The sequence below is a fragment of the Salvelinus sp. IW2-2015 genome, linkage group LG4q.1:29 (assembly GCF_002910315.2).
Source record: "Salvelinus sp. IW2-2015 linkage group LG4q.1:29, ASM291031v2, whole genome shotgun sequence".
Taxonomy (NCBI): Eukaryota; Metazoa; Chordata; class Actinopteri; order Salmoniformes; family Salmonidae; genus Salvelinus; species Salvelinus sp. IW2-2015.
Window position 1 is genome coordinate 40,537,569 of NC_036842.1, and position 23,284 is coordinate 40,560,852.

At 43.4% G+C, this 23,284-nt stretch overlaps 1 protein-coding gene across 1 annotated transcript in view; it reads right to left on the bottom strand.

The window, feature by feature from the left end:
- abtb2b (ankyrin repeat and BTB (POZ) domain containing 2b) overlaps positions 1 to 23,284 on the bottom strand; it is a 140,585-nt gene that overhangs the window by 61,882 nt on the left and 55,419 nt on the right. The window contains exon 2 of the mRNA XM_070442821.1: positions 3,208 to 3,375. Coding sequence (XP_070298922.1) covers positions 3,208 to 3,375 — 168 coding nt within the window. The remainder of the gene's footprint in view (positions 1 to 3,207; positions 3,376 to 23,284) is intronic.

Here is a 23,284-nt window from a genome sequence, read left to right on the forward strand (position 1 = left end):
TGTTTCTAAATGTCTGCGCAAGAGTGAAGGTTTCATCGAGTTGTGAGATAGTACTTTATCACATATAACACACTGTGGCTGAGGAAAGGCACTACTCCCAATATAAGTGAACCCCATGTAGTTCTCATCATATTTGTGCCTCTTCGATGGTCCAACGTCKCTGTCTGTTGTTCGGTGCTTTCCCAGGTAAGGGAAAGCACCGAACAGAATCACATTTACATTACATTTAAGTCATTTAGCAGACGCTCTTATCCAGAGCGACTTACAAAATCACAACTGTCAGTGTCCATGCTAGCTGGGCTAACAACAAATACAGAATTACTGATGCTAGCATTGGATGTGCTCGTGGAAGCAGAACAACTTGTGTCATCGACAGGTGCAGGTGTAGTACTGCTGGTAGTAGCAGTACTACCAGTAGAGCTGGTAGTGTCTGTATGTGTCTCTAAGACCTTACTTTTTTTAACCATTTATCAATTTCGAGCAAACGGAATGAGCAGCAGCTATGTTTGGTTACATACAGACCGTTAGTGGAATTCCCACGAGAGGGTAACYGTTAATGTGATTGGATGTTAATTATTTGACTAGGCTACCTGTATTTGACATTTCACTGAACACTAGATGGTTTAATTTTATTTTTGGCAGTGAAATGAGGCTACTCTGGCGAGAAAAAAACCTCCCCCAAATGTACAGTGGAAAATATAAATGAACTGTTTTATTTTTTTTTATACGAATCACATTTTTATTTGGTGTACCCCCGACGGTATTGCGTGTACCCAGTATTGGACTCGATAGCAGCCTGCTAACAAACTATTGTAAGTTGAAGCAACAAATATTTTTCTTACAGTGTCGGGCACTGTTTCCCAACCCTGGTCCTAGAGTACTGGTGTAGGGAATAGCGTGCCATCTGGGATGCAGCCAAGGTTTCATTATTGGGGCCCATCCTAGTCTGAGCATTTTCTATGTGGTTTGATGGGTTGGGATGTGGGACAACCAGGAGACAAACTCCAGACGTCTTTTGTTATCAAGGAAAACGCGGTTGTCATCACAATGGAGTAGACACAGACTCCTTCCTCTATGTAGACTGAATACCATGTCACTGAGGTCCTGTGCTTCCTTCCATCTCTGATAAGAGGGATGCAAAGAGCAGGGTTCAATTCCATTTCATTCCAGAAATGTCCATTGAAATTCGGAATGAAAAGCGTCACTCATTTTCAACAAGGAACTTTAATTCCTTGAAATGTAATTGAATTTACTCAGACAAACCAAACGTTTAGAGAGATAGAAAAACAGAGAGACAGAGAGAGAGGGACAGAGAGAGACAGAGAAGGAGAGAGAAAGAGAGAGAGAAAGAAAGAAAAGATGGACAGAAAGACAAGAGCAGGGTTCAATTCGATTTCATTCCAGAAATGTCCATTGAAATTCGGAATGAAAAGTGTTACTCATTTTCAACAAGGAACTTTAATTCCTTTAAATGTAATTGAATTTACTCAGACAAACCAAAGGTTTAGAGAGATAGAAAAACAGAGAGACAGAGAGAGAGGGACAGAGAGAGACAGAGAAGGAGAGAGAAAGAYAGAAAGAAGAGACGGACAGAAAGACAAAGACAAGACAGACCCCTTTTACAGTATGTGGGAAGGTTAGCAACTGTCTCTTATACACATCTAGATGTGTATAAGAGACAGCTTTTACAGTATGTGGGAAGGTTAGCAACATCCAAACACTGTATCCTAGGCGTGGGCGGGATCCAGACTTTCATATCGCCATACCATCGTTCTCTCATCCCGGGATTTACGGTATTATCCTTACACCACACACGGAGGTGCTAAAAATGCTAGAAAGTCACATTGGGTCTATTACCAAAATGCTAACAAAATTAGCACAAACTAATGCGAAATCACAGCTAAATGCTAACGACCGAAAACATAAAACTAATTGCAAAGACAGGATAATCCAGCTCATAAAGTTATACAAGCATAACTAGTAGCTACCGAATGTCATTCTCGGTGAGCGTAGACATTTACAAGTGAAACTGAACGAGACAAATTGTGCAAATGAACAAAGTTGTGATGCATGCTTTTCTGAAGGAAGAGCAGCATGGGTACCCGGAGCAGAGGGGAGAAGGAAAACAATGCTAGTAGGAAGCACCGGGAAGAAATTGCAAATGTACAGATAACTCATCCAAAGCTCTTTGACTTCTGGCGGAAAGCCATTGTAAGATATCTGACGGCAAACATTTAGTAGTGAATCGCATATGAGCGTAACTTCATTACCTCATGTGTACCGCACAACAGAAACTCGTCGATAGATACAGTATAGAACGCTATGGACTCACCTGCTCCCACTTTCCCACCGTTGTGCTATTTAACAAATAAACACGTTACCGTTCTGGGGAACTATTGAATGCTGAAATGAAGAACGCAATCTGCTTTATCTCGTAACGTATTGCACAAGTTGACTGCAGGTATTAACTGAAAAAGTAGCTACAAATATTCACATTTATTGAAAAACTTCAAAGAAACCATCCCGTGGCTTTTTTCAAATATCCCGGTATACGGTATATACGGTACACCGCCCAAGCCTACTGTATCCCTTCCATTTCATTCCACATGACAAGAAAGCCTTTAAACTACACCATCCTTGGAGACTAACCATGTACAGTAGACCGCTTATTCTGTACAGAGATATGATGGGCCTAATCTAGAGTCCGTGATAAATGTGTCTATATTATCACTGTTCTCCATTTCCCACACGTTGACTGGCTAAAATAACAGTTAATCTGGCACAAGGAATGCCCATATCTGGTTATTGTCCTCCCGAGTTAGAGCTAACAGGCAGGCAGAGGGAATGTTAAGCACATGTTAGAAATGTTAAGGATTATCCTAATAAATGTGTGATTTATATTATTCCTTTGATCTACTTGATGTTTGAGTGTTTCTTATTAAGTGACCAAATAATTGAATAAAGCAATTTTTTTTTGCTTTGGAGAGAACTATATTCCCTGAGAGATCATTTTTCTGAAAAAAGAAAGTACTTTGACGAAGAGTTTTAACATTGTGTAAAACTACAAAGAAATCTCATCGCGTGAATAGAAGGAAATTAAAACACACACACACACACACACACATGTAGATGACACACAAACACAAACACACACAACCCCTTGCGCCCACCCCACACACACACACACCCTTCTTTCCCCGCACTTACTGAGCTCGGAGATGCTGCCAACACAGGTGGCCAGGAGGGACTGTTCCAGGGTGCGGAGCTCCAGTTGGGCGTAGGCGTCCTCTCTGCTCTCCACCCCAGCCTGGCCCTGTCCCTGCTGAACCTGGCCCTCTGTGTAAGGACTGAAGTGGGCCGGGAGGGACAGCACCCCTATGGAGTAAGAGAAAGAGGGAGAGAGGGAGGAGAGAGATGTGTTGAAAATCACTAATGGATCACAAATCAATCAAGTGTCATCTGCTGAAACTGGGCGATATACTAGGTCCTGTAACGCTGCTGTATAACKCATACAGCTGAAGATAAATAAACATGCGCGCGCACACACACGAATGTGAGGCCTGCCCTGGCTGGACACATCCAGAAATAAGAAGCAGAGCTAACTACAAAAATCAGGTGAACAGTTAAATACACTAACACAGGCATACACACACAAAGTCAGTCAAATTTTTCAKTTGAATCCCACTCTCAACTACTGCCATGCACAGAGCAGGTTTGAATTACACATAGGCATTGGCAAATCAGTTCTGACAAAACTTGCTCCAAGTCCTTTGGCAGATTCATGGGCCCTGGTCAAAAGTAGTGCACAACATAGGAAATAGGGTGCCATTATGGATGCATGCCATGTGAAATACTGAACTTTAGAGGAAAGATGAGGCAATGGGTATACAGGGGAATACCAGCAGTAAAACACGCTTTGGTAGTTGTGTTAGTGCCTGTCGAGGGAAGTTTATCTGGAAAAAAGTTTTTTAAATGGAAAGCTTGGACATAAGAGGGTAGTTTAAGACAGTTTTCTATTTATTCATTAGCATCTTAGGCCCAAAGACGTAATTCTACAGAACATTGACTTGAATGGAGATTCCGTAGTAATTATATTTCTATGGTTAGGCCTAGCTAGCTACCGTTGGTAACAGGTGGAGCAGTGCACTCTGGGTCTGGTTTCAGTAATAAATACCAAGATGCTGCCCTGCTGTCACCACTCACTGTCAGCTACCCACAGTCGGGGTTACACTGTGGTAGGGCGCGGGGTTAGAGACCACCTGACCTAAATTTTAACCCTAACAACCCCTATCCTGCCATTATGTTCCTAGTGCTCACACATGCAATGTACACACGCTCATGCAAACACACGCACATACGCGCACACACTGCCTTCACTGCCTGAGATAGATGGGGTCTTCAAGGGACATGCCTGGCATTTCCTCCTAAAGAATGACCCTCTAGGAACCACGTCCACTCTTGTGTGTGTGTGAGAAACAGAGTGTGTGCATCAGCACAATTAGTGAGGGGAGGCAAGCATAGTTGTCATGGAAATGCAACACTTCCTGAGTGTGTAACCACTTGTTTGGTCAAAAGCAGGGTGGGCAGCTGTTACTCAAACCTAGCCGCATCCACTAAGAGTTTAATGACTGACTGGGTAAGAGAGAGACGGAGACAGGAAAAAGAGAAAGAACATTCCTTGTCCCCTCCTTCAATTCAATTTCCTCACCACATGTCAATGAAGTTATTATGATCGAGTGAAGTRATTACATAACCCTTACCGCATAGAATTTATTGTATTCTACATGACAGTAAAATAAATCAAGCCTTTTTTTTTTTAGATTGTAATTTTTGATTTAACCTTATTTAACCTAGGCAAGTCTGTTTAGAACAAATTCTTATTTACATTGACAGCCTACCGGGGAACAGTGGGTTAACTGCCTTGTTCAGGGGCAGAACGACAGATTTTTACCTTGTCAGCTTGGGGATTCGATCCAGCAACCTTTCGGTTACTGGCCCAACGCTCTAACCACTCTAAGCGGCTACCTGCCGCTCCTAATCTTGGTTGAAAAGATAATATCCTGGTATAATATAATATTGAAATGTCACCCAAGGCTTTTCCCCAAATGGTACCCTTTACTCCATGTTCGCCCTGGTAAAAAGTAGTGAAGTACATAGGGAATGGAGTTCCATTTGGGATGCAGACCTAGTCTTTCAATGCCTGGCTCCCACTGGCAGATTGCAAAGTTGAGCAGTGACAAAGAGGGTAAATGGGTCAAATTTAACACATTGTCCTCCTGCCTGCAAAGATCCACTGTCTTTAAAAGTGTTTAAGTAACTGCTTTTTCAGGTTCATCAGTTTGGGTTAGATCCAGGATATGTTCCAGGACCTGTAATTGTTTAGGCAATTGATATAAGGGCTGCTAGCTCTACCTGCTCATTGCCAGAGCAAAAGCATTCATGATGCGATTAGACTCTTCTGCAGTGAATGACACTGATTGGCCTGAGGTTCCACTGACTTGGGTCGTGTTCATTAGGCACTAAATGAACCTGGACTTTACTAATAAGAAACAAATCATTTTTGTTTTCAGTTTCCGTTGCCGGCCCTAATGAACACAACCTAAAAGTTCTGCAGACCTCAATGTCCAGTTTGAGAAAGGGGGCTGGCTCTATTATGCATGGCTGTGAGTTTGGTCAACTCTGTATCTATGGCTCTGGGGCCTGTCTCTGTGTGTGTTGGACCTCTTTTCTCAGAGCCCCAGGGAAAAACCTTTATTTTGGCACCAGAGCAAGCCCGGAAGAATCGAGAAGAGTGAGGGATGGCTAACGAAGGAAAAGAGAAGGACCGAACGAAAAGATGATCAGTGCAGGTTTGTGATTTACGAACGCAGGCCCGAGCAGAAATAAAGGAGATAATTTCCTCCTCTATTATTTTCTCCAGATGCCTATCTCTTTCTCAGGAGTTGCAGGGTGACTGGCCAGCATGCGGAATTCTGGCCAGTGACCCTGCATGCGGAACACTGGCCAGTCAAACTGGAACCTTGGAAGGCACGTCGGTGAAGGATCTGAAAAGATCTGCTGATCATTATAAAAACAACTCCTGAATACTTCTAAAGCTGATGTCCTTTCTCTTTTTCTTTTCTGCAGCTTCTCCAAGGATGTGTCCCAAAAGACACATATATAGAACAATCATTTTTCTAGTCTATTTTTAACATTTTATTTCACAACAAGTTCTCATTTACAACTGCGACTTGGCCAAGATAAAGCGAAGCAGTGCGACACATACAACAACACGGAGTTACACATGCAATAAACAAACATACAGTCAATAACACAATAGAGAACAAAACAAGTCAATATACAGTGTGCGCAAATGAGGTAAGATAAGGGAGGTAAGGCAATAAATAGGCCATAGTGGCAAAATAATTACAATTTAGCAATAAAACACTGGAGTGAAAGATGTGCAGAAGATGAATGTGCAAGTAGAGATACTGGGGTGCAAAGGAGCAAAAAAATAACAGTATGGGATGAGGTAGTTGGATGGGCTATTTACAGATGGGGTATGTACAGGTGCAGTGATCTGTGAGTGGCTCTGACAGCTGGTGCTTAAAGTTAGTGAGGGAGATATGAGTCTCCAGCTTCAGTGATTTTTGCAACTCGTTCCAGTCATTGGCAGRAGAGAAATGGAAGGAAAGGTGGCCAAAAGAGGAATTGGCTTTGGGGGTGACCAGTGAGATATACCTGCTGGAGCGCGTGCTGCGGGTGGGTGCTGCTATGGTGACCAGTGAGCTGAGATAAGGCAGGGCCTTACCTAGCAAAGACTTATAGATGACCTGGAGCCAGTGGGTTTTGCGACGAATATGAAGCGAGGGCCAGCCAACGAGAGCATACAGGTCGCAGTGGTGGGTAGTATATGGGGTTTTGGTGACAAAATGGATAGCACTGTGATAAACTGCATCCAATGAGTAGAGTGTCTYAGGCTATTTTGTAAATGGCATCGCCGAAGTCAAGGATCGGCAGGATAGTCAGTTTTACGAGGGTATGTTTGGCAGCATGAGTGAAGGATGCTTTGCAGCGAAACAGGAAGCCGATTCGAGATTACATTTTGGATTGGAGATGCTTTATGCGAGTCTGGAAGGAGAGTTTACAGTCTAACCAGACACCTAAGTATTTGTAGTTGTCCACATATTCTAAGTCAGAACCGTCCAGAGTAGTGATGCTGGACGGGRGGGCAGGTGCAGGCAGTGATCGGTTGAAGAGCATGCATTTAGTTTTACTTGCATTTAAGAGCAGTTGGAGGCCACGGAAGTAGTGTTGTATGGCATTGAAGCTCGTCTGGAGATGTGAACGAAATCCTGATAGAGATGGTATCAGCAGAGCTTCAGCTGGATAAACTAGATGCTTCCTCAAGGTAAGTGGACATATTGTGAGAGCGAGGGGACCCACAAACTACAGCGGAGAGAAACACACTGTCTAAAAGAAAGCACATTCAGGAAGGCAGACATTAGGTTCTCTCTCATTATTATTAGGATCTATCCATCTCTCTCTCACACACACACACACCACACGCACATTCAGGAAGGCAGACATTAGGTTCTCTCTCATTATTATTAGGATCTATCCATCTCTCACACACTGTTCTAGGCTGTTCAGACACACTGGGCAGTGTGTTCTCTACAACACATACACACACACGCAGGCTCACACACACAGACACACAAAGCTCAGCTCACTTCAACCTGTCAATCCAGGCAGTTTAATTAACCCCAGATAACGAGCGTTAATCAGCCGAGCCCAGAGCTCAGAGACTCATCCGTTACAATGCCTGTTAACGTTAGCATGGCTGAACCCTATAGAGCTGTAATTACTTTAATAGACCTGTGTGTGTGTGTGTGTGTGTGTGTGTGTGTGTGTGTGTGTGTGTGTGTGTGTGTGTATATAGCTATACTTCCTCTAATAGACCCCTCTATCTCCCTCACGTGGCTTGACTTCTCATGCAGCTCTCAGAGAGATAGTGAGGGTAGAAACTCATTAAATGGATGAATAGTATACAGCCACACTACTGTCTCAAGAGCTTTCAGTTATTAAGTTTTGATCTGTCCCGTGGGTGTCTGCAGAGATGGTGTTCTGTGGTGGCCTCAGAAACAGAGGAGGAGAGGTGATAGACAGTGTTAAATACTTATAGGATTCTGTCATTGGCTTCATTTTACGATAGCTTCAAGATAAGGATGACATAAGCCTGCCTGGACATATATTGGTTGGTGATGTTTAGCCAACTACTATGGTATCGGTGATATAAGGTCAATTTTGTGTCTTAGACCACTAATGGTAAAGGTTAGGATTGTGAGAGTGTAAGCTGATCCTGGATCTGTGCCTACGTGGCAACTTCTAATGCTTAGCTTTCTCTGGTCTTCTTCACTTGGGAGTGACAGACACATCTGATGAGAGATGTGACATCCATTCATAAAGGAGACATCTCGCTCGAGAATGAAGTTAGTTAGTCTCACTCTTCACACTATACGACTCATATTGAAGTCACTCAGGTCTCAGAACAGATCTTACAGTGCATGCCATCAATTGTCATTGTATCAATCCCGGGGAGGGGTTAGGAGGCATATTTGAGATCCTATTCACAAACCGTGAGATTGCTGCCCATGATGGAACAGTGATAGTGTCACTTAACGTTTACACAACATTCACTTTCGACAGTTGTAATTTTTTTAAAGTATTGTTATTTTAAAAACTTGACACTTTGGAACTGTTCTGAACGGCTTCAAAGCTCACTGTGATGTCTTCAGCTCAAACAAAACGTTGTGTTTGACACTTTGGAACTGTTCTGAACGGCTTCAAAGCTCACTGTGATGTCTTCAGCTCAAACAAAACGTTGTGTTCTTAAAATACAGAACCATATCTGTCCAGATAAAGCACGTGGTTGACAATTCCTTTTTCTTCTTTATTGAATCCTCTCGAGGGGGAATAACATTGTGGACGTTTCCTTTCTTTGGCTCGCTGAAAATATCCGAAATAATCACAATGTAGACGTGCCCTATTTTTAACAATCTTAATATAGACACTGGAATAATACTTCTCTCCGGCTCAGGGACGTTCTTTTGTTTGCCTTGCTCGCTCTTTCGTTCCTTCTTAAACTTTCTCGCTTTCTTCGCAAACATGTGTTGAAATACCGAAGTAATGCGAGTCAACACATGGGACTGGACTGCAGTGATGCACACTTGACCTGTAGTGTGACCTCTCTGTGTTTTGGTCCATTTCGGAAAAAGGAGGAGTGTGTGTGCACAGGGAGAAGGCCCACACACTTACATGCATACAAACCTATGTGCACACTCATATGTGCACTGCACACACACACACACCACACTCCTGGCCTTTCCCACATCCCACCCCTGGTCGCCTTCACCACTGAACCCCAGCCTGCGTCATCCCTGCCGAGCAAGGCCATATCCCCGATACCGCCACTACCATCATCATCACGACATGGACCATTTCACACTGGGACCGAGAGAGGGTGGGGAAGAAATAGAGAGTCTGTGTGTGTGTGTGTGTGTGTGTGTGTGTGTGTGTGTGTGTGTGTGTGTGTGTGTGTGTGTGTGTGTGTGTGTGTGTGTGTGTTTGCACATCAGGCTGCATGCATAGCAATGATTACTGGATGAAGAATATGTGGAATATGCTGGGGTACTATGGGAGACAGGGGGGAGGAGAGGGGGGCGCGGTTGTGGCCACACATTGAGGTTACCCTGCAAACGTCATGTGGGGATCACAGCTACAAATCACAGCTAAACATCATCGCAGTGCCTGAGACAACTCCACAAATCCAGTCCCCAAAACTTCTGAAACTCTGTACAAAGCTGGGAGGGGAGCTTGGCTAGAGGGTAAGGTTTAGAGTGCAGAGGTATTCTTTGGAGGCTGGATGAGATGCAGAGATGATGTCATAAAAGAGACCAGGAAATATGGATGGTGGACAAGTATCCCAATTATAAGAAATGTCTTATCCTTTTTTATCTCAATCTATACTGAACAAAAATATAAACAAAACATAAAATGTAGGTTGCATGTTTTATGAGCTGAAATAAAACGATCCCAGAAATGATCCATACGCACAAAAATCATATAGTCTCTCAAATGTTGTGCACACATTTGTTTACATCCCTGTTAGTGAGCATTTCTCTTTTGCCAAGATAATCCAGCCGCCTGACAGGTGTGGCATATCAAGAAACTGATTAAGCAGCATGATCATTACACAGGTAAACCTTGTGCTTGGGACAATCAAAGGCCACTCTAAAATGTACAGTTTTGTCACACAATGCCACAGATGTCTTGGGGCGGCAGGTAGCCTAGTGGTTAGAGCGTTGGGCCAGTAAATAAAGATTACATTAAAAAAAAWTTTTTTTTTAAATGTCCTAAGTTTTGAGGGAGCGTGCAATTGGCATGCTGACTGCAGGAATTTCCACCAGAGCTGTTGCCAGAGAATTTAATGTTAATTTCTATACCGTAAGCCGCCTCCAATGTTATTTTAGAGAATTTGGCATTATGTCCAACCGACCTCACAACCAAAGAACACATGTAATCAGCCCAGGACCTCCACATCCAGCTTCTTCACCTGTAGGATCATCTGAGACCAGCCACCCGGACAGCTAATGAAACTGTGGGTTTGCACAACCGAAGAATTTCTGCACAAACTGTCAGAAACCATCTCAGGAAACCTCATCTGATCTGCGTGCTCGCTGTCCTCACCAGGGTCTTGACCTGTCTGCAGTCCTACGTTGTAACCGACTTCAGTGGGCAAATACTCACCTTCGATGGCCACTGGCATACAGGACAAGTGTGCTCTTCATGGATTAATCCTGGTTTGAACTGTACCGGGCAGGCGGTAGACAGCATGTGAATTTTATTTTATTTAACCTTTATTTAACTAGGAGAGTGTATGGTGTCGTGTGGGTGAGTGGTTTGCTTTGCTTTGTCAACTTTGTGAACAGAGTGCCCCATGTTGGCGGTGGGGTTATTTTTTATTTATTAAACCTTTATTTAACTAGGCAAGTCAGTTAATGCACCACCACTAATGAGCTGTGGAGCTTCTCAAAGTAATGTTTTCTTCACCTCAAAACAGCAAGCAAACAAAGACTGTTTTTACATCCATTGAGAATGACAATAGTTCCTCAATGTATTTGAAAAACATTCCAGCTCTCTCCCTTTCGATAAAAATGTAATCCTCTGATCCAATGAAAACATCATAAAATAGGCCTACCGGGTTGCTTCTTATCAGTGCTGGACTTGGACTGAAATAGGTTCTGGTACTTATTTTGTGTGCTGGTACTGTTTTATATGTAGGTGCAGGAGCTACACAGTACTTTTGAGCTAATATTCTATAAGAGGAACAGGAGCTCAAGTGTAGCAGAAAATATTAGGTGCTGGTACTCAGCTTGGTAAGTTCCTGCCCAAGTCAAATACGGCTTCTTATCCCTTGCGTAAATAGCCTACAGCTGTGTCTGTCCGGAACTCACTGGCACAGGAATCTCCGAGGGCCCAGAATATTTTATACAATGTTGGCAACTTCTCCTTAGGGGGTGGATCAGCTTTAATATTGCAGATAGATTGTTGCTTTCATCAATGTAACTGTCTACATAATTTCTAATCCCCCATTGAACAAGCATGGGAAAGAGTGTTTAAACCCTTCACAATGAAGATATGTGAAGTTATTTGGATTTTTCGAAGTATACATACACGTACGTATGTAAGTATGTACAGTTGAAGTCGGAAGTTTACATACACTTAGGTTGGAGTCAATAAAACTAGTTTTTCAACAACTCCACACATTTCTTGTTAACAAACTATAGTTCTGGCAAGTCGGTTAGGACATCTACTTTGTGCATGACATAAGTCATTTTTCCAACTATTGTTTACAGACAGATTATTTCACTTATAATTCACTGTATCACAATTCCAGTGGTCAGAAGTTTACATACACTAAGTTGACTGTGCCTTTAAACAGCTTGGAAAGTTCCCGAAAATGATGTCATGGCTTTAGAAGCTTCTGATAGGCTAATTGACATCATTTGAGTCAATTGGAGGTGTACCTGTGYATGTATTTCAAGGCCTACCTTCAAACTCTGTACCTCTTTGCTTGACATCATGGGAAAATCAAAATAAATCAGCCAAGACCTCAGAAGAAAATGTGTAGACCTCCACAAGTATGGTTGATCCTTGGGAGCAATTTCCAAACGCCTGAAGGTACCACGTTCATCTGTACAAACAATAGTAAGCAAGTATAAACACCATGGGACCACGCAGCCGTCATACCGCTCAGGAAGGAGACGCGTTCTGTCTCCTAGAGATGAACGTACTTTGGTGTGAAAAGTACAAATCAATTCCAGAACAACAGCAAAGGACATTGTGAAGATGCTGGAGGAAACGGGTACAAACGTATCTATATCCACAGTAAAACGAGTCCTATATCGACATAACCTGAAAGGCCGCTCAGCAAGGAAGAAGCTACTGCTCCAAAACCACCATGAAAAAAGCCAGACTACGGTTTGCAACGGCACATGGGAACAAAGATCGTACTTTTTGAAAAATGTCCTCTGGTCTGATGAAACAAAAATAGAACTGTTTGGCTATAATGACCATCGTTATGTTTGGAGGAAAAAGGGGGAGGCTTGCAAGTCGAAGAACATCATCCCATCCATGAAGCACAGGGGTGGCAGCATCATGTTGTGTGCTTTGCTGCAGGAAGGACTGGTGCACTTCACAAAATAGATGGCATCATGAGGCAGGAAAATTATGTGGATATATTGAAGCAACATCTCAAGACATCAGTCAGAAAGTAAAAGTTTGGTCGCAAATGGACAATGACCCCAAGCATACTTCCAAAGTTGTGGCAAAATGGCTTAAGGACAACAAAGTCAAGGTATTGGAGTGGCCATCACAAATCCCTGGCCTCAACCTATGGAAAATTTATGTGCAGAACTGAAAAAGCGTGTGTGAGCAAGGAGGCCTACAAGCCTGACTCAGTTACACCAGCTCTGTCAGGAGGAATGGGCCAAATTTCACCGAACTTATTGTGGGAAGCTTGTGGAAGGCTACCCAAAACGTTTGACCCAAGTTAAACAATTTAAAGGCAATGCTACCAAATACTAATTGAGTGTATGTAAACTTCTGACCCACTGGGAATGTGGTGAAAAAAATAAAAGCTGAAATAACTAATTCTCTCTACTATTATTCTGACATTTCACACTTAAAATYAAGTGGTGGTCCTAACTGACCTAAGACAGGGATTTTGGCTAAGGTGTATGTAAACTTCCGACGTGTACTCCAAGCATGCGCAGACCAACTGGCAAGGGTCTTCACTGACATTTTCAACCTCTCTGTAATACCAACATGTTTCAAGCAGACCCCCATAGTCCCTGTTCCAAATAACACTAAGGTAACCTGCCTAAATGACTACTGACCTGAAGCACTCACGTCTGTATCCATGAAATGCTTTTAAAAGCTGGTCATGGCTCACATCAATACCATTATCCCAGAAACCCTAGACCCAATCCAATMTACATACCGCCCCAACAGATCCACAGATGATGCAATCTCTATTGCACTCCACACTGCACTTTGACACCTGGACAATAGGAACAGCTATGTGAGAATGCTATTCATTGACTACAACTCAGCGTTCAACACCATAGTGCCCTCAAAGCTCATCACTAAGTTAAGGACCCTCAGGGGTGTGTGCTCAGTCCCTTCCTGTACTCCATGTTCACTCATGACTGCCAGGCACGACTCCAACACCGTCATTAAGTTTGCCGATGACACAACAGTGGTAGACCTGATCACCAACAACGATGAGTTGTCATATAGGGAAGAGGTCAGAGACATGACCGTGTGGTGCAAGAAAAACATCTTCTCCCTCAATGTGATCAACACTAAGGAGATGGTTGTGGACTACAGGAAAAGGAGGACCGAGCACGCCCCCAGTCTCATCGATGGGGCCGTAGTGGAGAAGGTTGATAGCTTCAAGTTCCTTGGCGTCCACATCACCAACAAACTTACATGGTCCATGCACACCAATACAGTCATGAAGAGGTTACAACAAAACCTATTCCCCCTCAGGAGACTGAAAAGATTTGGCATGGTTCCTCAGATCCTCAAAAGGTTCTACAGCTGCACCATCGAGAGCATCCTGACCGGTTGCATCACTGCCTGGTAATGCAATTGCTCGGCCTCTGACCGCAAGGCACTACAGAGGGTAGTGTGTACGGCCCAGTACATCACTGGGGCCAAACTTCCTGCCATCCAGAACCTTAATACCAGGCGGTGTCAGAAGAAGGCCCTAAAAATTGTCAAAGACTCCTGCCACCCTAGTCATAGACTGTTCTCTCTGCTACTGCACAGAAAGCGGTACCGGAGCTCCAAAAAAAAAAAAAAAAAAAAAAAAAAAAAAAAAAAAAAAAAAAAAAAAAAAAACCCAAAAAAAAAAAAAAAAAAAAAAAAAAAAAAATGTCTAGGTCCAAGAGGCTTCTAAACATCTTCTATCTCCAATCCATAAAACTCCTGAACATCTAATCAAATGGCTACCCAGACTATTTGCATTGCCCCCCCCCCCCTTTCTATGCTGCTGCTACTGTAATTATCTATGCATAGTCACTTTAATAACTCTACTTACATGTACATATTACCTCAATACCAGTGCCCCCGCACATTGACTCTGTACCGGTACCCCCTGTATATAGCCCCGCTATTGTTATTTACTGCTGCTTTTTAATGATTTGTTATTCTTATCTCTTACTTTTCGGGGGGTATTTTCTTAAAACTGCATTGTTGGTTAAGGGCTTGTAAGTAAGCGTTTCACTGTAAGGTCTACACCTATTTTATTCGGTGCATGTGACAAATAAAATTAGATTCATATATTGAAAAATACATGTTTTAAAAATTTGACCAATCGACTGGTTGAAATAGCAGATGACTTTCGGTCGACAAAGATTTTTTTGGGTCGGGGACAGCCCTTCGCCTACTAGCAAGAACAATGTACAGGTTTATTTTTTCTTTCAACTTCAAATTTTTACCATGCACCTGCAACAAGATACTGTAGCTCAGATGTTCGTGATTTTTTGAATGTCGAAATTTTGAAAGTAAAACACATTATTACAAACAAACACTTTTTAAATGCGAAAACAGAAATCCACTTATTTATTTTTTTAAAGGACTTCATCAAAAATAGTAGAATAGCATGCAAAATACATAAAACAACTTAATATTGGCCTCTAAAATGTCCAGAAGGCATGCTTCCCTGGCAGTCACCTTCTCTCTGGACCCTTCTGGGAGGAGATGATGACCGTTGGGGTGATGGAGTYGCAGCCCCTGCAGCACCTAATCCATCACCGCTTACCACTTCAAGTACAGCAGAGTAATAAATGTCAAGATAACATACAGTAGCGTACTGTGTATTTTTGCTCATGGTTCTTCCACTTGTTTTTCACCCATGCATGTACCAGCTGCACCTCCATGTAGATCTTGCAAATACGTAAGATGAAGTACAACATTAACCAAAACATGAGCAAAGTAGAGTTGTGTCAACTGTCTGTAGATCGCTCGACTGCCACATACTTTATCAAGTTGGAATGCCAAGGTGAAACCGTAATGAGGGCAGCTTACCAGCACCTTCACCATAACAGGTTATGTGCAATGAAACTAGCCAGACCCAGTCAGGTTGTAACCATTCAGGTAGCATAAACTCTACAATCAGTTCAATTAAGATAAACTGATGTGACAAATCAGGAGAACTAAAGAGAACAAAAGAGAAGTGTTGGGACCAAGAAAATAGGAATGTAGGCTACCGGGTTAGTAACGTTAGCTGAAACTAGTGGCAGTGTATAGTGCGGTGGCAAGAGAGCTAACTATAACCAGGACTTACTGAAAAACTTTTTTTGCGTCATTTCTTCTGCCATGTTTGCCACTGAATGACATGCCTGGTGTTGTGTTCAAACTGTTACAGGGTCTGATGACAAGCCTTGGTATTTACAACAAGTACCTAGCTAGCTAACTAGGCTAATGTTTAAGTGTGAAGTCACTCAAAAACAAGCAAGTAACCATGTAGCTGACGTGACTGTTCGAAACAGTTCTAACTTCTAGTGCTACTGAAGGATGTAGCTGGTTAAAGGCACGGCAGGCAGAAGGCTGCAGAACAGTTTTCTAAGACGTAACATTCCGATGAAACAGCGGCGATTATTTTAAGAACAAAAACTAGCTAGCCACTTTGAACACCACCGCAGAAGCTTCTCTCTTTGCCATCTTCCAAGTTGTTTTGTTGTTTATTTGAAGAGGCTCTAGCTATCAAAACTCACCCCCCCCCCCCCCCTCTTCCAGTGTATTGTGACTGTTACATACACTTACGGTATACACTTCCTCTCAAAATATAAAACAGAATTTGGGAGAACAAAATCTAATTGACAGAACATAGTGAACTACTTTCTATTATACATTAAGACCTGGGGAAGAGTTGCAGGGGAGAGGAGAAATTAAGAATGCCTATTTGAAAGCTAAAAAAAAAGTTAGTAGCTCTCATGCTAGAAAAGGTTGGAGACCCACATGTTAAATGGTCCTTTGTCCCTCTGGACCTTTCTAAATGCCCTTTTGTAGAGATCTTAGGCAGGGACAGGGTGTGTGTGCACATTCTTTACATGTGTGTGTGTGTGTGTGTGTGTGTGTGTGTGTGTGTGTGTGTGTGTGTGTGTGTGTGTGTGTGTGTGTGTGTGTGTGTGTGTGTGTGTGTGTGTGTGTGTGTGTGTGTGTGTGTGTGTGCGTGTGTGTGTGTGCGCGTGTGTCGTGTGTGTGGGATCCAAAGGAATGGGTAATAGACTCGCAATATCAGTCCAATCAAACACTGTGTTATTGTGTGGTTCTCCAGCTTCTGCAGGAGGAGAGACCCAGCCTCATGGCCCAGAATCAGAGCTCTTTCTGGAGAGTGGAAGTGGCTTTGAAGCCTACGCTCCCTGTTTTATCTATTCCCTCTGCACTGTGATGAATGAAGAGGTTGTTAGGTTCTTATGGGGGCGAGGCAGGTGTCCACTCCAGTGTGTGTGTGTTTGAAAAGCCCTGTTAGGAATTTGTCCTTAGGGGTTGTGATACTCACGCCTACGGACATAGGTGGGAACAAACCACACACACACACACGCTCTCTACTGTAGACACAACAGTTCAGCAAACACAGACCAATTAGTCTCCAGGAATGTGTTTTTATCAGAGCTGGTTTTGAGAGGTGATGGGAACAGAGATCCAGACTGTTTCCAGTTCACTTAAAAAATCTCCCCTCACCCTCAAACAATGGTAAGACAGATAAAACCGGAGGGACTTTTTGACAACACTATCTTTAGTGTTCTGACCTATTGTGATGTCATCGGTTAGAGTTTTCTGACCCGTTTTTATGTAAATGATAATGGTTAGAAAGAAGAACAGGAGATTATAATGTTGTTCTTCCCCCTCAAACTACACGGAACAAAAATATAAATGCAACATTTTCAAAGTTACTGTGTTACAGCTCATTTAAGGAAATCAGTCAATTTAAATAAATAAATTAGGCCCTAATCTATGGATTTCACATGAATGGGAATACAGATATGCATCTCTTGGTAACTTTTTTTTAAAGTAGGGGCGTGAATCAGAAAACCAGTCAGTATCTGGTGTGACCACCATTTGCCTCATGCAGCGCGACACATCTCGTTCGAATAGAGTTGCTCAGGCTGTTGATTGTGGCTAGTGGAATGTTGTCTCACTCCTCTTCAATGGCTGTGTGAAGTTTCTGGATATTGTTGGGAACTGGAACACGATGTTGTACACGTCGAMCCAGAGCATCCCAAACAGCTCAATGGGTGAATATGCAGGCCATGGAAGAACTGGGACATCTTCAGCTTCCAGGAATTGTGTACAGATCCTTGCGACATGGGGCTGTGCGTTATCATGCCGAAACATTAGGTGATGGCGGTGGATGAATGGCACGACAATGGGCCTCAGGATCTCGTCACGGTAACTCTGTGCATTCAAATTGCCATCTATAAGATGTTTATGCCTGCCCATACCATAACTCGGGGCTCCTGAGTGGCACAGCGGTCTAAGGCATTGCATCTCAGTGCTAGAGGCCCTGGTTTGAATCCAGGCTGTATCACAACCCGGCCGTGATTGGGAGTCCCATAGGGCGGCGCACAATTGGCCCAGCGTCGTCCGGGTTTGGCTGGTATAGGCCGTCATTGTAAATACTAATTTGTTCTTAAGCCATTCAGAAATACTATCAGATCCCCAAATGGGCACTTTTAAATGCCGACATTTGCGCGCAGGCCAGGTAGCCTATAGGCCTACTTCTAAGCATAATTAGGTGTGCATCCTTACTCAACATTGACAGGAACGCTCCAAACAAAAGGCAATAACTCAATTGAATTGACAAAACCAACACTTGTTTCTCACAAGTATTGCATAGGTTGTGTGCTCTTCAAACAATGTGTCCACTCCGACAATGAGAACGGTAAAAGACTGGAATAACAATATATTGAATGCATTAACAGAAATTAACGTGACCAAACAAACACAGTAGATTAGAAATTATAGAAATTAACAGTAAATGTACTACTGCTGATATATGGGGAATTGATATACACTAACAATCAAAAGCAAACAATTCAAACAATGAAGATATGAAACAATGAATGTGGACACATTTGTGTGTGTGTGTGTGTGTGTGTGTGTGTGTGTGTGTGTGTGTGTGTGTGTGGGGTGGGGTGGTGTGTGTGTGTGTGTGTTGTGTGTGTGTGTGTGTGTGTGTGTGTGTGTGTGGTGTGTGTGTTTTTATATTTATACAGTGGGGAGAACAGTATTTGATACACTGCCGATTTTGCAGGTTTTCCTACTTACAAACATGTAGAGGTCTGTAATCTTTATCATAGGTACACTTCAACTGTGAGAGACGGAATCTAAATATTAAGTTCTGCTTTTCTGATGTATCAATTACTTATGTCATGCAATAAAATGCTAATTAAGCCGTAACTGATGGTGCGTTCAAGACGACAGGGAATTCTGAAAAATATTTTTGAACAGTCATCCAACTRGGAATTACAAGTCAGAAACTCGGGCAGCATCCTAGAGCTCTGACTTCTCCGACCTGAAGATCACCATTTTTTCCCAGTCTAAATTTCACCTAATTCCCAGTTGTCTTGAAAAAGTAGTATATTTTGGCCGTGGCATACTTTTTACTCAACGTAGTACGATTAGCACACAGTATGCAGTTGAAGAAAGTAGTAGGCACCCCAGATTTTGGACACGGCCTCTCTCTCTCTCAKCCGTCTCTTGTTTTCTCCCCTGCCCTCCCCCTCTCCCTCTTTATGTTTTACATTCCAGCCCTCACTGTCGAGCCTGGGGTCTTCTCAATCTCCTTCGACGTTCCTTGTTTTGAAACGTAACACCACTTCACATTACACACACATGCACTGAAGTCAGGTCTGGGAGACAGGGGTGGATAGTAACACAGGCCGCTATTGGATAGGAGGCTTTTATATGTGTCCTTGACGTTGCACTGGAGACTGGAGTTGGCGTGGAGACACGCCAYGCTGTTTTTGTTTTCCCTAATGATATACAGATACACTGACACGCATGTGCTCACACACAGTACCCACCGCCCCACACACATACACATTTTAACGCAACAAACACACCCAGTCCGCCTAGTCGTAATTAAATCAACTTTTTATTATTGGAACGATGTCGTCACTGAAAAATGTTTGCCAAGAGAGTGTTTGACAAATAAAAATATCAAAATGTCCCTCAGGGTGGAAAAACAAGAAAAAGTGATTCCGTTTCGTTCAAAAGTGCTGACCTAGGATCAGGCAACCCCTGTCCAGGCGATCCTATTCATTGTGATCGAAAAGGCAATACTGATCCTAAAATCAGCACTCCTACTCTGAGATGCTTGACACATAAGACCTAAGCTCTTTATTTTTCATTGTGAGAAGAACAATTCCCTTTAGTGGCATCTCCTCCTCTGTGACCCTCAGGACCCCTGGCCTCTCTCTGGCCATCGTAAAAGGATGTAGCTCATTGGCTGGAACATATCAAGGGGTGACTGCTTTATTTGCCTGTTTGAAAAGGAACAGTGACCCCTCCTCTACCCTGAGAACAAGTGTCTCTCTATTCAGTCATAACGAGTGACACTGAGGAGTGCCCTGGACAAAGCACAACTAAGAACTACAGAGGTTGTTTTATTTAGTCATCCATGTGTGTGTGTGCGGGTGATCATTTAGCTTAATCTGTGTGATCAGATCATTCTCCCTCAGCTGGAATGTGCCCTGTAGAACAACGGGGCAAACAACACCCCATTTGAATCAATTGACCCCCTTCCCTCTCTCCCTTCCTCTCTCACCCCCATTCTAATACCCTGTCAAGGTCCCCCTCATCACCCGTCCTTACTCTTCCCCTTTCTCCACTCCCACTCTCCAGGATTGAAACCCCTTTCTCTCACCCTTTATTGGCGCATTTGATGTATAGGTCTGGAGTGAATGAATACATTCATTATTAGATGAACAAACTAACAATTGAACAAACAAGCATGTGTGCAGGTCTGTTCTCTATGGATGACCCACCACAGCTGAGATGGATAATAGGTACACAGACATGTGGTACACAGCCAGAGGACTCCAGGCCTGGCAAAGCCTTCACTGAGTCAGATTCTCTCCAACACATTTGACACCTTTTTAGATCTCGGGATGAGGAGGCTGAGAAAGATGGAAATAACTCTTGAGAAAAGACAACTATGTCTGTCTACTGGCTGGAAGTGTGTGTGTGTGTGTGTGTGTGTGTGTGTGTGTGTGTGTGTGTGTGTGTGTGTGTGTGTGTGTGTGTGTGTGTGTGTGTGTGTGTGTGTGTGTGTGTGTGTGTGTGTGTGTGTGTGTTCCATTATCACTTCAACTATGTGACTTCCTTCCACTGGTGCAGTTTGTGACTCACTATTTACTGCTACACACACACAACTAGGGACCAAGGGAATAACACCAATTACCAGTCTTCAAACAGCGTCATCCTACCCGTGAGACATTGCGAACTGACATCAATAGACATCACAGGTACTTTTGTCAATTAAGGCAGCCCCCCGCACCTCTGATTCAGAGGGGCTGGGTTAATGCATTTAACATTTCAGTTGAATGTATTCATTTGTACAACTAACTAGGTATCCCCCCTTCCCTTTCCATTTACAGAGCAAAACTAGAGGACACAAGATTAAACACACACACACACACACACACACACACACACACACACACACACACACACACACAACTCCCTCTGTTGTTAGGCAATACTCTTTTTTTCTCACGGGGTAAATAAAGTGTTGTGGATGACTTGGACTTAGTCTAGCTAGGCTGCTCGAGCACACGATGAACAAGATGTCGCTGACAGACACTGTGTCTAACTCCTAGCCAGCTTTGCAGAATTTCTTTTTTTTGGTGTTATTTCTTACAATATTTGCTCAGAACATTTAGTGTATTACAACCTACAGCCGGAATTAAACTTTTGGGATATTAGATTGGCGTCACTCACCAGAAATTGAAGCAGAAATGTGTTTTCCCTGACCCGGATCCTTTGTTTGAACTTCCCGAGGCAGCTCTATACAGCCCGGGGGCTGCACAAAACGACGACGTAGGAGAAGAGGAAGAAGTGGGGCACTAGTCAGACTCAGGCAACGTGCACACTATACACTGCTTCAGAGTATATTACTCGTTAACGTTCAGTCCATGGACAATAAAGTAGATGAGCTCAGGGCGAGGATCCCCTTCCAGAGAGACATCAGGGACTGTAATATATTCTGTTTAAAGGAATCATGTCTCTCTCTGGATATATTGTACCTGTCAATTCAGCCAGCGGGTTTCTCAGTCCATTGCGCAGACAGGAAGAAAGAACTCTCAGGGAAAAAGAAAGGCGGAGGGGATTGCTTCACCATTAACCATTCATGATGTGATTGTTATAACATACAGGAACTCAACTCAAGTCCTTTTGTTCTCCCAATCTGGAATACCTCACCATCAAATGCCGACCACATCACTGATAAATCCACGATAATCAAGAATTTCAATAAGCATTTCTCTACGGCTGACCATGCTTTCCTCCTGGCTACCCCAACCCCGACCAACAGCTCCACACCCCCTGCAGCTACTTGCCCAAGCCTCCCCAGCTTCTCCTTCACCCAAATCCAAATAGCAGATGTTCTGAAAGAGCTGCAAAACCTGGACACCTACAAATCAGCTGGGCTAGACAATCTGAACCCTCTCTTTGTAAAATTATCCGCCGCCATTGTTGGAACCACTATTACCAGTATGTTCAACCTCTCTCTCGTATCGTCCGAGATTCCTAAAGATTGGAAAGCTGCTGCGGTCATCCCCATCTTCAAAGGGGTTGACACTCTGGTAGACCCAAACTGTTATAGACCTATATCCATCCTGCCCTGCCTTTCTAAAGTCTTCGAAAGCCAAGTTAATAAACAGATCACTGACCATCTCGAATCTCACCGTACCTTCTCTGCTGTGCAATCCGGTTTCCGAGCTGGTCACGGGTGCACCTCAGCCACACTCAAGGTCCTAAACGATATCATAACCGCCATCGACAAAAGACAGCACTGTGCAGCCGTCTTCATTGACCTGGCCAAGGCTTTCGACTCTGTCAATCACCGCAATCTTATTGGCAGACAAAAGCCTTGGTTTCTCAAATGACTGCCTCGCCTGGTTCACCAACTACTTCTCAGATAGAGTTCAGTGTGTCGATCGGAGGGCCTGTGGTCCGGACCTCTGGCAGTCTCTATGGGGGTGCCACAGGGTTCAATTCTCGGGCCGAGTCTTTTCTCTGTATATATCAATGATGTCGCTCTTACTGCGGGTGATTCCCTTATCCACCTCTACGCAGATGACACCATTCTGTATACATCTGGCCCTTCTTTGGACACTGTGTTAACTAACCTCCAAACGAGCTTCAATGCCATACAACACTCCTTCCGTGGCCTCCAACTGCTCTTAACGCTAGTAAATCTAAATGCATGCTTTTCAACCGTTCGCTGCCCGCACCCGCCAGCCCGACTAGCATCACTACTCTGGACGGTTCTGACTTAGAATATGTGGACAACTACAAATACCTAGGTGTCTGGCTAGACTGTAAACTCTCCTTCCAGACTCACATTAAACATCTCCAATCCAAAATTAAATCTAGTCGGCTTCCTATTTTGCAACAAAGCCTCCTTCACTCACGCCGCCTAACATATCCTCATAAAACTGACTAT